The sequence below is a fragment of the Trichomonas vaginalis genome, chromosome V (assembly GCF_026262505.1).
Source record: "Trichomonas vaginalis G3 chromosome V, whole genome shotgun sequence".
NCBI classification, from domain to species: Eukaryota; Parabasalia; order Trichomonadida; family Trichomonadidae; genus Trichomonas; species Trichomonas vaginalis.
Window position 1 is genome coordinate 23861580 of NC_067207.1, and position 13655 is coordinate 23875234.

General features: G+C 29.7%; 6 protein-coding genes across 6 annotated transcripts, besides 3 other annotated features; 2 read left to right on the top strand and 4 right to left on the bottom strand.

Annotated features, from left to right (window-relative positions):
- Positions 1-294: part of a mobile genetic element that runs on past the window's edge.
- Positions 295-349: 55 nt separating this feature from the next.
- Positions 350-1390: a mobile genetic element.
- An 873-nt stretch (positions 1391-2263) lies between these two features.
- On the bottom strand, positions 2264-3156 carry TVAGG3_0391860 (uncharacterized protein; the record flags this gene model as incomplete). The annotated part of the gene is made up of 1 exon (XM_001584241.1): positions 2296-3123. The coding sequence occupies one exon, from the start codon at positions 3121-3123 to the stop codon at positions 2296-2298; it is 828 nt and encodes a 275-aa protein (XP_001584291.1).
- A 583-nt stretch (positions 3157-3739) lies between these two features.
- Positions 3740-4721, bottom strand: TVAGG3_0391870 (protein kinase protein; the record flags this gene model as incomplete). Its single annotated transcript, XM_001584240.1, has 1 exon — positions 3820-4716. One exon carries the CDS (start codon positions 4714-4716, stop codon positions 3820-3822), a length of 897 nt encoding a protein of 298 aa, XP_001584290.1.
- A 728-nt stretch (positions 4722-5449) lies between these two features.
- Positions 5450-6490: a mobile genetic element.
- A 2576-nt stretch (positions 6491-9066) lies between these two features.
- TVAGG3_0391890 (HMG-box family) lies at positions 9067-9492 on the top strand (the record flags this gene model as incomplete). The annotated part of the gene is made up of 1 exon (XM_001584239.2): positions 9067-9438. One exon carries the CDS (start codon positions 9067-9069, stop codon positions 9436-9438), a length of 372 nt encoding a protein of 123 aa, XP_001584289.1.
- Positions 9493-9513: 21 nt separating this feature from the next.
- On the bottom strand, positions 9514-10884 carry TVAGG3_0391900 (5S class rRNA transcription by RNA polymerase III; the record flags this gene model as incomplete). The annotated part of the gene is made up of 1 exon (XM_001584238.1): positions 9514-10884. One exon carries the CDS (start codon positions 10882-10884, stop codon positions 9514-9516), a length of 1371 nt encoding a protein of 456 aa, XP_001584288.1.
- Positions 10885-11376: 492 nt separating this feature from the next.
- On the bottom strand, positions 11377-12683 carry TVAGG3_0391910 (glycosyltransferase family; the record flags this gene model as incomplete). The annotated part of the gene is made up of 1 exon (XM_001584237.1): positions 11397-12254. One exon carries the CDS (start codon positions 12252-12254, stop codon positions 11397-11399), a length of 858 nt encoding a protein of 285 aa, XP_001584287.1.
- Positions 12684-12948: 265 nt separating this feature from the next.
- On the top strand, positions 12949-13501 carry TVAGG3_0391920 (protein of unknown function, DUF4106 family; the record flags this gene model as incomplete). Its single annotated transcript, XM_051232388.1, has 1 exon — positions 12949-13501. A coding segment is annotated over one exon (553 nt), but the record flags the coding sequence as incomplete, so codon positions are not given.
- Positions 13502-13655: the final 154 nt, after the last annotated feature.

A 13655-nucleotide genomic window follows, 5' to 3' on the forward strand; every position in this document is an offset into this window, starting at 1 on the left:
GAAAAAGTAGCAATAATCGTAAAAGGGTATTGATAGGCTTGCTAAAGTAACTAATTTTAGCTGTCAAATACTTTTGTATTTTGAAGTAAATTAGTATAAATTTGATATTATTTTAACTCCCTTTGAAAACCTCAATTTTCCATACAGAGGGAACGGGAATAGCATCCAATATTCCCTGAGAATGGTTGCGCATTCTCAGTTCCCTCTATATTTCGAACGAAGCTCTCATCGGTCTTTTTTTTAATACTAAACGTTTTTTTTCCCTGTCACTTTTAGCTAAAATTTGGTTTTGCCTTTTGGAAAAATACTCATTCAAAATTGTAAACTCTTTCAATCTCATATACCTTAAGGGTGCACCCGTATGTACGTTTATTTGAGAGGAGGAGGATTACCCTCTCAATTTTGAGGGATTCGTTAGTTTATTTTCTCGATGAATATGCAATAAAATTTGATTTTTACCTTATCAACATACTTCATATAATATACACATGTTCATGTAAAAACTTTTTTCCAAAATCCTCATGAATTAAGGGATTTTTGAATTTGAAGAATTTTTTTCGAATTTTTTCGAAAAAAAAATATTTTCAGAACAGCCTTAACGGCTAAGATTTAGGAACAATGTTAAGTATCAAAAAGAAAGGAGGTCTGATATAGACAACATATATCGTTGAAGGTTGAAAAAATCTCTAATATTTGAGCCCAAAATTTCAAATTTTAATTTTTTGAAAAAAGAGGCCACCCGTATGTACGTTTATTTGAGAGGAGGAGGATTATATTTTTGAAAGGGTGAAACATTATGAATATGTTAATTATATAATAATATGTATTATTATAAAAAAGAAGAAATAAAGCACGTTAAAATTTTTCTTTCTTGATTTTTTACAAAATCTACTTAGAATTATGCAAAATATGACTAAATAATTATAAATTTCAAGTTAAATTTTAATTTTGATAAATAATTTAAATTTCAAAATGTCAAGTTCAGTTCGACTATGTATGTAGTAATTCCTCAATAAAGTGCCAAAACCCTATTAAAATATATGAACATTTTCAACATTTTAATGTTTTTATTTAAAAATTTGATGGAATATGAGCTTCAAACAATTATTATGTAAATAAAAATAATTAAATATATGTATTTATTCGTATTACAACCGTAGTAAGTCGATTCTTCCTTTCTTCTACTGAGGTTTGAATTTGATTTCGAATTGTAAAGAGATTCAAAGGGAAAATACTAGCGGATAAAAACTACCTCCATGAAAGGGTCATAATGGAGTCAAGTTGTATTTTTTGATATTTTTTGCTTTTCGAGCCTAAATAGGTAGCCAAGATAATGCCTAAAAATAAGGTTCTAAATTCTGAAGTTTACATGATCCTCTCGTGTGTACCCTTAAAATTAATTATTTTCCATCTCCCTAAATTGGAGCTGGATTGAATTTCTAAATAAATTAATATAACAAGTAAACAGTCCTAAAACACTAAAAATCAAAATCAACAAATCATTGTGAACAAATCATAATCAAATATTTATAATTTTTATTAGCATAGTTGTATAATATTAATCTATTCATTTAAATTAACCTGTCGTGCTCAGATTTTAATCAATCTGAAATTTTCAGAAGAAGGTGCCAAATCTTACACATTAGTCGGAATTTTTATGATGTTTTATAGAAACCGAGTTTCAGCGTAAAGTGAAGAATTCTTTTGAATTTTGAAATTTAAAAATTGTTCAGGTATGAAAAAAATGTTGATATATCATTTGAACCTCAACCACATATTGAATTTACCCTTCACAAATGATATTTTTTTGCCCACATGACTTTTTCTTTAATGAATTGAAGAAATTCAATTGAATATCTAATATTTTTATGAATTAATGCCAACCCAATATTCCAATAATTACAGAATTATATGAAAGTTTCTTGTTTAATAAGAAATTGGAAAATAAATTCCACATTCAAAATTTGAAAACAACGTTGTTCTGACACTTTCAATTATTTTCATCAGTTTAGATAAATTATTTTCTTCAAAAACAGAGTCCTAAAAATTTAACCATATGAGAGAATAGTACTTCCAACAATAATGCAAGCAATTTAATTGATTTTCAATAATTTCAAATTTAATTTATGATAATTGAATGGCCTTGAAGATAGACCAAATTGCCTGCATTAATGTCAAGTTAATTTTCTTTAAAATGTGGAACAAATATTATATTTTTTTTAGATTTTTGAAAAAAATATCTTAAAAGATTTTTTATTAATAATTAAAATGTGATTTATACGTTTCAAGATTTATTTACATGTTAGAATATGGATTGGTATTTGGATTTGAATAATATGGATTTCTTTGCACAAGTTCTGGGTTACTTGACTGGTCCATTGGTGGTTGCATAGGAGGAATCATTCCACCTTGTGATCCATAAGGCGATCCTTGTTGAGGAGGATAACCCATTCCGTCATTACTGCTATAGGGAGATGAATTTGGTGCAGGATATATTGGCTGAACACCTGGGCTTGGATATTGTGGTTGTGGATAACCAGAAGGAGGAGTTGGGTAAGATGGTGGTGGTGGAACGGGTCCATTCATTCCCTGGTTGCCGTAAGAGTAAGGAGGAGGCATCTGTGGGTTCATTCCTTGGCTTCCATATGGTGGCATCATTTGTCCGCCGTATGGATTTTGACCTTGGTTATATCCAGGTCCGTATGGTGGGTATTGAGGCTGCATTCCTGGTTGTGGAACATATGCTGGTGGCATTTGAGCAGCTGGTGGTGTTAATCTGCAAGTAAATCTTAGTTTACATAAAATCTTTGATTGAATTTCTGCATGGGGGATGTCCATTGTATTAACAGCATCTTCCCCTGTGCGAAGACTCTCAACTTTTATGCGGCCACGGCCAATTGGACGCATCTCTTTACCATTTGGAGATAAAAATGCAACAGTAACGAGCAAATATGCAGGGCCACTCTTTGGACGAGGAATTATGTTGTTAACTTGCGAATTGAACACAGTTAGAACGTTAAATGGAACACATGCTGTGGATTGAGGTTGTCCGTTGACAAATGAAAATACAACCCATACAGTAGTTCCTTGAACAACAAACTCCGGTGAGAAATCCGCATTCATAACATAGGCTGAGAAGCCACACGGATAATTAATATTCATCAATTTCCGATGAAAAATTGACACAATTCTGAAGTATCTGAAATAAATTTGAAAAAATTTTTGTAAAATTTTTCTATGAATCAGCTTACTTGTTTAATTTTAATAGGCCGATTTTAAAAAGTGACATGATTTTTTTAATTTGATCAATAAAATTACACCCAATCAAGAAAAATTATCCTGCATATATCAAGAAACTATAATCAATAACATTACTTTGAAGTATCTATGGCTCAATAATCATTCCTAGCATTTTAAAATATGACTTTGCATTCATACTTGATTCATGCTAAAGCGGAAAGAAAAAGAATTGTATTAATAGTCATCACAACATACACATAGGATTCCTATGATATGTAAAGTGAAACATTCATAAAAAACTTTATTTATCTTTATATCTTTGTATAAATGAATGTAGAGATTCAAACTATTTATCATACAATTTAAAAGGTGTAAAATATCTTAAAATACAACATATCTTCTTCTTTGTTAGAGAAATTTAAAAATAAATTTTAATTTTTGTAATTGAAACCTATTAAATTTAAGATAAACTATTTAGAACAATTTAAAAACAACCTGTCAAAGGAATACATGATTAAAATTTAATATACGTAATAAAATACAAAACACAAGACAAAAAACAACCAAATGAACATGGAATTAGAACTTAAGAAGTGTCATGACTTTCTTAGGACCAACCTTAGGTTTGATTGGGAGCTTATTATTAACCATTGCGGTTTTAGTATAAGCTCTTGTAAAACTGAGTGCATTATCAACTTCATTAAGTACCTCGAATATTGATGATCTTTGTTCTGGGTTCTTTGCTAGCATCATTTTCACTAATTTGATTGTTGCGTAAGGAGTACATGGAGGGATATATGGATCAGCTGAAATTATACCCTTAGCTATCTGCTTATCCGTTCCATTCCATGGGAATTGACCAAAGATCATTGAATAGAAGCAAACTCCAAGTGCCCAAACATCAACCTTCAATGGATCATAAGGCTGACCGACTAAAACTTCAGGAGCCATGTATTCGAGGGTACCACATACAGTGGTTCTTAAATTTTCTTGTGTTTGAACAATCTCATAACATAAACCAAAGTCAATTAAGATTGGCGTTTGGTTGGGCGATATCATTATGTTTGTCAGTTTAATATCACGATGTGCAATGTTTTTGCTGTGAAGATATGATAAAGAAACCGCCAATGATTGGAGCCATTTTAAGGCAGATTGCCAAACAAGGGGACCTTCATCAAGTATTTTATCATGTAAAGTACCGAATGGGTAAAAAGGCATCACCATAACGATGTAATTTTCAAAATATAACACTTCTTTGACTTCAACTATACCTGAATGCTTTATATTTTGAACAACGCGCAATTCTTGTTCGAGACGACCAAATAAATTGAGTTTAGTAATTTCTTTCCTGTCGAAAATTTTGCAGGCGTAAAGTTCATTATCTTTTTCATTTAATGCAAGTACTATGCTGCAGGATGTGCCTTTGTTCAAAAAATCTTGGACTAAATATGAGTTGAATCGCTTTGGAAAGTCCATGATTGTTAATGATAAAATTTTTCATTGAATATTTTTTTCATTGATTCATTATGTATGTATACATATATATCTAAATATCAATAACGATCTTATTGTGAGAATTGAATGTGCTATATAGAATTTAAAAAACGGTTATGATATGGAAATAAATCAAATTTCATATATGGCGTCAATTAAGCAATTAAATTTACAATAGCATAATCTCACAATTTTCAATTTGAAAAATGACATACAAAATTGTTGGATGATATTTTTTCTAAATTGAATCCTTTTAACAAACGTATTAAAATTTGATTAATTTTACTTTTGAGAAGTATTTTTCAAATTGATAATCTCGGCAGAATAGAATAAGATTCTGATGATTTCTCTTCATCGTTATATTCGATAATGCATATCTTAGTTTAATAATACTATTTTCAGCTGCCTGTCTGAAATTTTTATCAAAAAACAATTCACATATTTACGTTGAAGTAAAATGGTACATATAGACATTGACACAATCAACACATGACTCGATTTTAAGCTTAATTAAGGCTACAGTTAGAGTCGGACTGAAATTTCATTTCAACAACAATCGAAAAAGACTCAAAGGCATACATCGATGGAACAGATAAAATAATGTCTTTATATTTTGAAGATCAAAAAAGCCAATAAGACCAATCGATTGTTTTTTTTTTGGATTTTGAATAAATGTGACAGGTTTACAAATTTAATTGAATTTGAATATAATTAAGGGTGCACACGAGAGGATCATGTAAACTTCAGAATTTAGAACCTTATTTTTAGGCATTATCTTGGCTACCTATTTAGGCTCGAAAAGCAAAAAATATCAAAAAATACAACTTGACTCCATTATGACCCTTTCATGGAGGTAGTTTTTATCCGCTAGTATTTTCCCTTTGAATCTCTTTACAATTCGAAATCAAATTCAAACCTCAGTAGAAGAAAGGAAGAATCGACTTACTACGGTTGTAATACGAATAAATACATATATTTAATTATTTTTATTTACATAATAATTGTTTGAAGCTCATATTCCATCAAATTTTTAAATAAAAACATTAAAATGTTGAAAATGTTCATATATTTTAATAGGGTTTTGGCACTTTATTGAGGAATTACTACATACATAGTCGAACTGAACTTGACATTTTGAAATTTAAATTATTTATCAAAATTAAAATTTAACTTGAAATTTATAATTATTTAGTCATATTTTGCATAATTCTAAGTAGATTTTGTAAAAAATCAAGAAAGAAAAATTTTAACGTGCTTTATTTCTTCTTTTTTATAATAATACATATTATTATATAATTAACATATTCATAATGTTTCACCCTTTCAAAAATATAATCCTCCTCCTCTCAAATAAACGTACATACGGGTGGCCTCTTTTTTCAAAAAATTAAAATTTGAAATTTTGGGCTCAAATATTAGAGATTTTTTCAACCTTCAACGATATATGTTGTCTATATCAGACCTCCTTTCTTTTTGATACTTAACATTGTTCCTAAATCTTAGCCGTTAAGGCTGTTCTGAAAATATTTTTTTTTCGAAAAAATTCGAAAAAAATTCTTCAAATTCAAAAATCCCTTAATTCCTGAGGATTTTGGAAAAAAGTTTTTACATGAACATGTGTATATTATATGAAGTATATTGATAAGGTAAAAATCAAATTTTATTGCATATTCATCGAGAAAATAAACTAACGAATCCCTCAAAATTGAGAGGGTAATCCTCCTCCTCTCAAATAAACGTACATACGGGTGCACCCTTAAGAGCTATGAACAACATCTTTCAAAATATTTCTAAAGATCGGAAAAAATAAAGACTTAAATAATTGACTAATATATTAATGATTTTTTCTTATAATGATGGTATATCATTATAAAATAATTATAGTTCCTATTCTATGGTTGAGCTTGAGACTACTCTATTTGTCATTAGGGAAGTTTGGAAAATACTTAGTCTCCAATTTCCTCATTATTTAGTAATTAAAACACTATTTTAGAACAATTAGGATAATCTTAATCAAGTATATTCATATTGGATGTTTATCCTGAATAATTTATAATTGATTGAATGACACCTATTAAATATTATAATGAGTTTATTGTTGGATAAGAAATGAGATCTATTGAAATGTGAGTGATTTTATGTAAGATAAATATGGATATAATGTATGTTAATGATAACAATATATTATATTCTCCACATGCTCAAATAAAAGTTATTAAATTTAGAGATTTAATTGAAATAAAAATTATTGATATTTTATATGGTGTGATCATATGTGTACATTTTGTAATAAAAACATACATTGTTTTAAAAAAATACATGAAAAACAAATATTTCAGATCAACATTTAGAAAATAAATAAAGTTTATAAAGTATTTGGTGATCAAAAATTTTGTTAACAAAAGTATTGATTTAATAATCTTGAAATAAAGGTACATGCACGAGACTTCCCAACGATAGATTTTCAAATAAATAGGATATTTAGAATCAGTAGGCTCCAAATATGAATAATATGATCTTATTTTGAAAAGTTATTAAGATAATAAAAAGATTTGTGAATTATATTTTAATTTCCCTAATTTTTATCAATTAATCATCAAATTATGATTTATATATCAAATGTAATTTCAAATAGAAGTAAAAATCAATATTCATATTCTGTATTTTAAATTGAAGTATTATTGGAGCTTTTGAATGTAACTATACCATTTCCAGCTTACATGAATATGATCCATTATGTAGTATCCAGTTTCTCAGCTAAATAAGAGATTTGAATATTAACTTTTGAGGATTTGACTGAAAATAGTATAATGAAAATGAGTCATTACAGAAATATTTTATATTCAATAAACCATTTTTCGTAAATGAGAGTTCTTATCTTTTATCAAAAATCGCAAGAAGTCTCTTGAAAATCTTGGAGTTCCTTAAGAAACGATATTATTCAAGATGCATGTCGAGACAATTTAATCAAATTAATCAGAAATCGAAGCAAAACCTCACATTTATTAATAATTTTAAGTAAGATTTAAAATTCAAGATTAGAATGTCTACTGAATGCTAACAAATACGAATAAAATCTCATCTCTCGACTAGGATATTAATATGAAACAGGTTTTCGTTTAAATCTAATATAAAAATGAATAAAAACTCAACTTTTACACTTTTTATTCAAGTATTTTACTAATATAGATCATGGTTTATCAATACTTAGTACTATCTTTTTTGAAACAAATGAGAATAAGGATGATATTTGTGATTTTAAATAATTTTTTAAGATTCGTCTTTAATTCATCACATTGTGAGATGTATAAAGCATTCCCATAACTCATTCTGCTTAATTGATCAATTCAAAATTCCAAAAAAAATTCAAAAATTCAAAAATGAAAATCAAAAATCTGATTTTTCTCTTGAAAAAATCAATTACAAAAAAAATTTGGAAAATAAAAGTATTGTATAATTAGCCAAATCGTCAAATTAACACGTTTTTACTCATAAAAAACACCTAATTTTTGATTTTGATATCATATTTGATAAAATGTCATTTAAGAGTTGATATAATGTCATCATTGTTGATGAAAATATTAATACTATAACAAAATTCTTATTTTAAGATAGTAAAATAATAACGTTTTTATTTCAACAACAACAAGTAAATAGATGAATGGATACGTACTGTATTCGCATAAATGTAGTAACTATCATCTAGATTTGAGTTATGAATATTCCAATCAAAATGTATAAATTTGAAATCAGAAATATCCAAAGATTATGTGAGGCACTGTACACTAATTATAGAGGTCATTTTAATACATAAGTAACTTATATAATAAAACCGATTTTTAATTTCTTATTGCAATGATTTCCTCAAATCTTAGTAACTTTTTCTATATTCAAGTCATTTGAATATGTATCATAAGGTAAGTAAAAAACCAAAATTACGAGGAATTCTGTCGTTGCATTTTGGAGTTGCAAAATTTCGATTTTTAATGTGGGATTTTAGCATGTGTAATCTTGTTCTTATCTCAACGCGAGGGTATAGCTGCAGTATGATTTAAATTAAAGAAGTTGAACTTAAATTGAATAATACTGGAGAATAACTGACAATGCAACTAATTGTATATTACAAGATAGTTGCCAATTGGAGTAATAAATTATTCTGCATCAATCATTTCTTTCGTTTCTGGCATGGCGAGCAGAAAGAAAGCGATCAGTAACCCTAGGAAAAAAGAAGAGGGGTGTCACTTTTCGTGAATGTACCTTTCTTGAAATAAGTTCACGATTTAATGAAAACGTGACGAAATTTTTGAAAATAATATTTTTTTCTTACAACATATGGATAATGGAGTCAACAAAGGACGTAAGCCACCAAATGCATATATATTATACTGCAATTCCATCAGGGAAGAGATAAAAAAGGAAAATCCTGATATTAGCACTAACGAAATGATGAAATTATTGAGTGACCGCTATAAAAACGAATCACCAGAAGTATTAAACAAATTCAAAGAAATAGCCGCTAAAAAGCAAGAAGAATTCGCCCAACAATGTCCTGAATATTCCTACAAAAAATCAACAAAAAAGAAAGTATTTCATTCCAGCATCACAGATCCAGTTAATGCTCTGAATGACAGCTTCAAAAACAATGCATTCACCCTACAGTGCTTGAGTAATCAAGCAATTTCAAAGACAGAAAAAAAGGAGTGAATTTGGATCAATTTTTTTTATATTTTTGTATTATAAAACATATCTTTTTAATTCTAAAACACACAATACAATTGTTTAAAAGTTGTTGATACGATCAACACAACTCATAAATGTGAATTTCTTTCCAAGAATATTTTGATAGTCGCAGTTGTCGAGATTTGTCTCGCATATGCCAAGAATTCCTTGGAAATCGTTAACAAACAAAAAGTCGAAGTCAATCTTCTTCTGGGACTCCTTAGATCTGGAAATTTCCTTTGCCAAGTCGACATTCGAGTTAATGTCAGCCATGAGGATGTTCGGATTGACCTTCTTCGAGTCCTTAAGCAATCTTTGCAATTTGAGAAGACAGAATTTTCTGATATTCGTAATAATTTCTTCGTGGTACCATCCGTGGTTTCTATTATAGGAATCCAACTTCATCTGGGACATCTGAGTTGGATAACTATCTCTTAAGTCGCAAATTTGGACGGCATAAAATAATTTATTTGGAATTGCGTTTAATGATGAGATTCCGGTAGGAACTTCCTCATTTCTTGGTATATACTTCGATGTTCTTGTTATTCGCTTCGAAATCTCATCCGCATATTCCCATGTTTTTAATGAGAGGACAATTGTCTGATAAATGGATAATTCCTTCTGAGCAATAGGGTTTACACCATATTTGACCCAACACATCTTGAATGGACCGTTTCTAACGAAATATGCAACACAAGCCAAAGTATGGAAGAAAACAGGGGAGTTTTCGTTCATTTTCAGGTCGGTAATGACTGATTTACTGGTGGAAAATTTATCGAAAATGGCCAAAACTGTCCAAATTGGTCTTTCATCGAATAAAACTTGTAAAAGCGATAATAATTCATGATTGATATCGGAAGCGGGTTCTGATGGTGATGGACCATTCTTGAGTGTAAATAATAACTGCTGATTGATGATCCAAGGGCATTCTGACTTCTTCCAAGTCTTCATTTGTTCCTGCTGAGCTGCAAAGATACGACGCTGAATGTACGATGCCTTATACTTGTAGTTATGAAGGAATCTTTGTGGTGGAAGGTACAAAAAGCTCTGTGGAGGTGGATCAACAACTGTTGGCTGATTATAAGGGGATTGAAGAGCAGGAAGAAACTGAAAATCACTTGGTTGATTAAATTCGAAAGTTTGTGATGATCTTCCAACGAATTCGGCAACGTATTCTGTTCCAATTAATTGTTTTTCGCCATTTACAATTTTATATTTTCTTAAACGCTTAATTTTGAGCAATATGCAGGGATCATCTGATGATGAAGATGAAATTTCGTGTCCTAACTGATCATTTGGTCGAAAATTAATTTTTAACGGAGTATCTTTAGATGTGATTGATTGAAAAATAGCATGGCTTCCACCAAGCATGTTTACAGCTTTTTCTATATTCTGAACATATCCAGGAAAGTCTAATCGAGTTAACTCCATTTTTTAGGTAAAAAAGTGACAATTATAGATGAATCACCAGAATCACATAAAATACTCAATTATCAGAGGTTGTTTCACCAATCAATTGATGAGAAAACATGAATAGGACTGTTTTTGTTATTGTGATATGATAAACATATGAAATATTAATTTTAAAATTTGATTCTACATTTAAGGAATCAGGAATATGATTTCTCAGTTAATATCTTTGGAATATCCGAAATTCAGCTCATAAATCTCCAAAATTCTCTAAAAATTTGTTAAATCAGTGACATTACCATTATATTATGTTTGCTCATGCTTAGAACATTCATATTTCTTGTTCTATCATGGATATTTGTATTTGTTTCTAGTATTAGCATGAAATTGAAAAATATCTCAAAAACATTTCTTCAGATAATAAAAGATAGACATATATTTTGCAATTTTATCATATAAAACATCATAATAATAACATTTATAACAAATAACAAAATCTATTAAAATATAAAAAACAAATCTATATTTTTTCTTTACCAATTCTTAGTAAAGTCTTTGTAGTTTCTAACAAAATGAGAAACATTAGTAACAATAGGTGCTTCTTTCAAGAAAACATGGATTCCTTCCATACTTGTCCAGTTTCCTTGATTTACAGTATCAACAACCCTCTGAGTGTATTGAACCATCAAGGTATAGTTAGTAACTTGCGGTTCTCTTGACTTATGAGCTCTTCTTGGATGAATTACTCCAATTAAGAAAATATGTAAGTGAGTACATAAGTGTAAGTTAGGGCCATCATTAATACTTGAAAAAACAAGACACATTCCGCACTTTTCATGCATAAAAATTGCATTATAAATTCCAGATCCTTGTAAAGTAACAAGAACCTTGATACTCTGCCAGTATTTAACAATCTGTTCAACAGGAACTCCGAAAAACTTATCGTCTCTCACCCATTTGCAGCCTTTATCGATAACTGTGTAATCATTAAGATATTTCAACATTAATTTCGGATTTTCGAAATTTCTACCAGATTTAGGGGGTCTGTCAGCCAAAACAAACCTTGTTGGCTTGATTTTATTAAAATCTACTTTTTCCATTATCAATTTTCGCATTCTAGTAAAGCCTCCACTTGCATATCCATGTCCTAATTCAAGTGTATGCACAATCCATAACTTTTTAACATAAATTTGTTCATCTTTTTTCATTTTGAGGAAAGTAATGTTCAAACCGAGGTATTTAACAAGATCTTTGACTGCTTTGATCGATTTCTTTGGACTGGCAACAAGTATTCCCTTTTCCATTAATTCTTGAGGTACGAACATCATTGAACTCAAAAAATCATGAATGTAATGGCCATACATATGCCAGTATTGTACGTAATGGAGCATTTCGGGTATTACTCGATCGGATCGTCGTAAAACATTTCGATAATTTGCAGGATAAAAGCCAAATAAGCGAATTACTGTATCATTTTTAACTAACATCTCTCTATGGTATAGTACATCATACATTAATGAAATATGTACAATGCTTTGAGTCGTAAAGTATTTTGGAATATCAAAACATAAATCATAGTGTTCATTTGTAATTGTACCATATATTAAGTCTTTAGGATCGATTCTAGTAACGACTGATGTTGTTTGTACGTCCGGAAAATCATACCACCATTGACAATTTTCGGATAAAGTGTGATTATTCTCATAAACTGAGAAATTTGGATAACATTTAGGTAGAATTAGATATACAAACATCTCAAGTACAATAGTTTTGATCATCCAATCAAATCTATGTACTGTTCTACGAAACATTTCCAAATTTCCAATTTTTTTTTATTTTTGAAAAAAATGTTTGATTCTAATATTGCCAAAAATGTAAAATCTATGCTTATCACACTTTGGATTCATCAAAAATACAATTTTTAAAAGCTTCAGATTGATCGTGATCGGGCTATTAAACATCATTCTTTCTAATGGATATGGGAAAAAAAAAAAAAAAAAAAAAAAGGTATTGGGGCTTCCAGGCGCGTTGCGCCCTCTAGCCCCGAAGATGTTTAGTATAAAACCGCTTTTTAACTTCACTTAAATGCCACGTAAGCTACGTAAGAATATACGTAAGAGGAAGAGAGCATTGAAACATCCAATAGTAAGACTAACACCACAACAACAGTTGCAACAACAAATGCTGAATGACCCCACTATGTTGCAACAAATGTCAAGCAATCCTATGCTTTTAAACCGAGTTGTTGGTGCACAGAGTGGAGGTTTAAGAGCGGCACTTTTAGCGAAAATGGCAGGCTATGGTGGAGCTGCAGACGGAACAGCATATAACCCTCAAAGTCAAATGAATTTGAGTTCACTCAAAAATCAAATAGCAGATGTCAAAAAGTCAAACATAGACATACAGAAGCAAATAGGTGAAAACGAAAAGAAACTAGAATATGACAGACACACAAAGAAACTCAATGAGTTAAACGTAGAGAAAAAGAAGAAAGAAGAACAACTGAAAGAACTAAGTACAGAGGAATATGCGAAAAAAGTGTCAGAAAAAGCAGCAGAAGTAGCAAAAATGGAACAAGATGTCATAAATTTGAAAAACCATACTACTCAATATAAAGTACTGAAAGATGAAGAGATAAAACAAAAAGCCCTGAAGACATATATGGATAGCGATGAGTATAAAAAAGAAGTTGAAGCAAATGTAAAGGCAGAAAAACTTTTACAGTTGCAAAACCAAACCGTACAGTATGAAAACTTAGCACAAGAAAGTAAAAATAACGACGCAGCCATGCA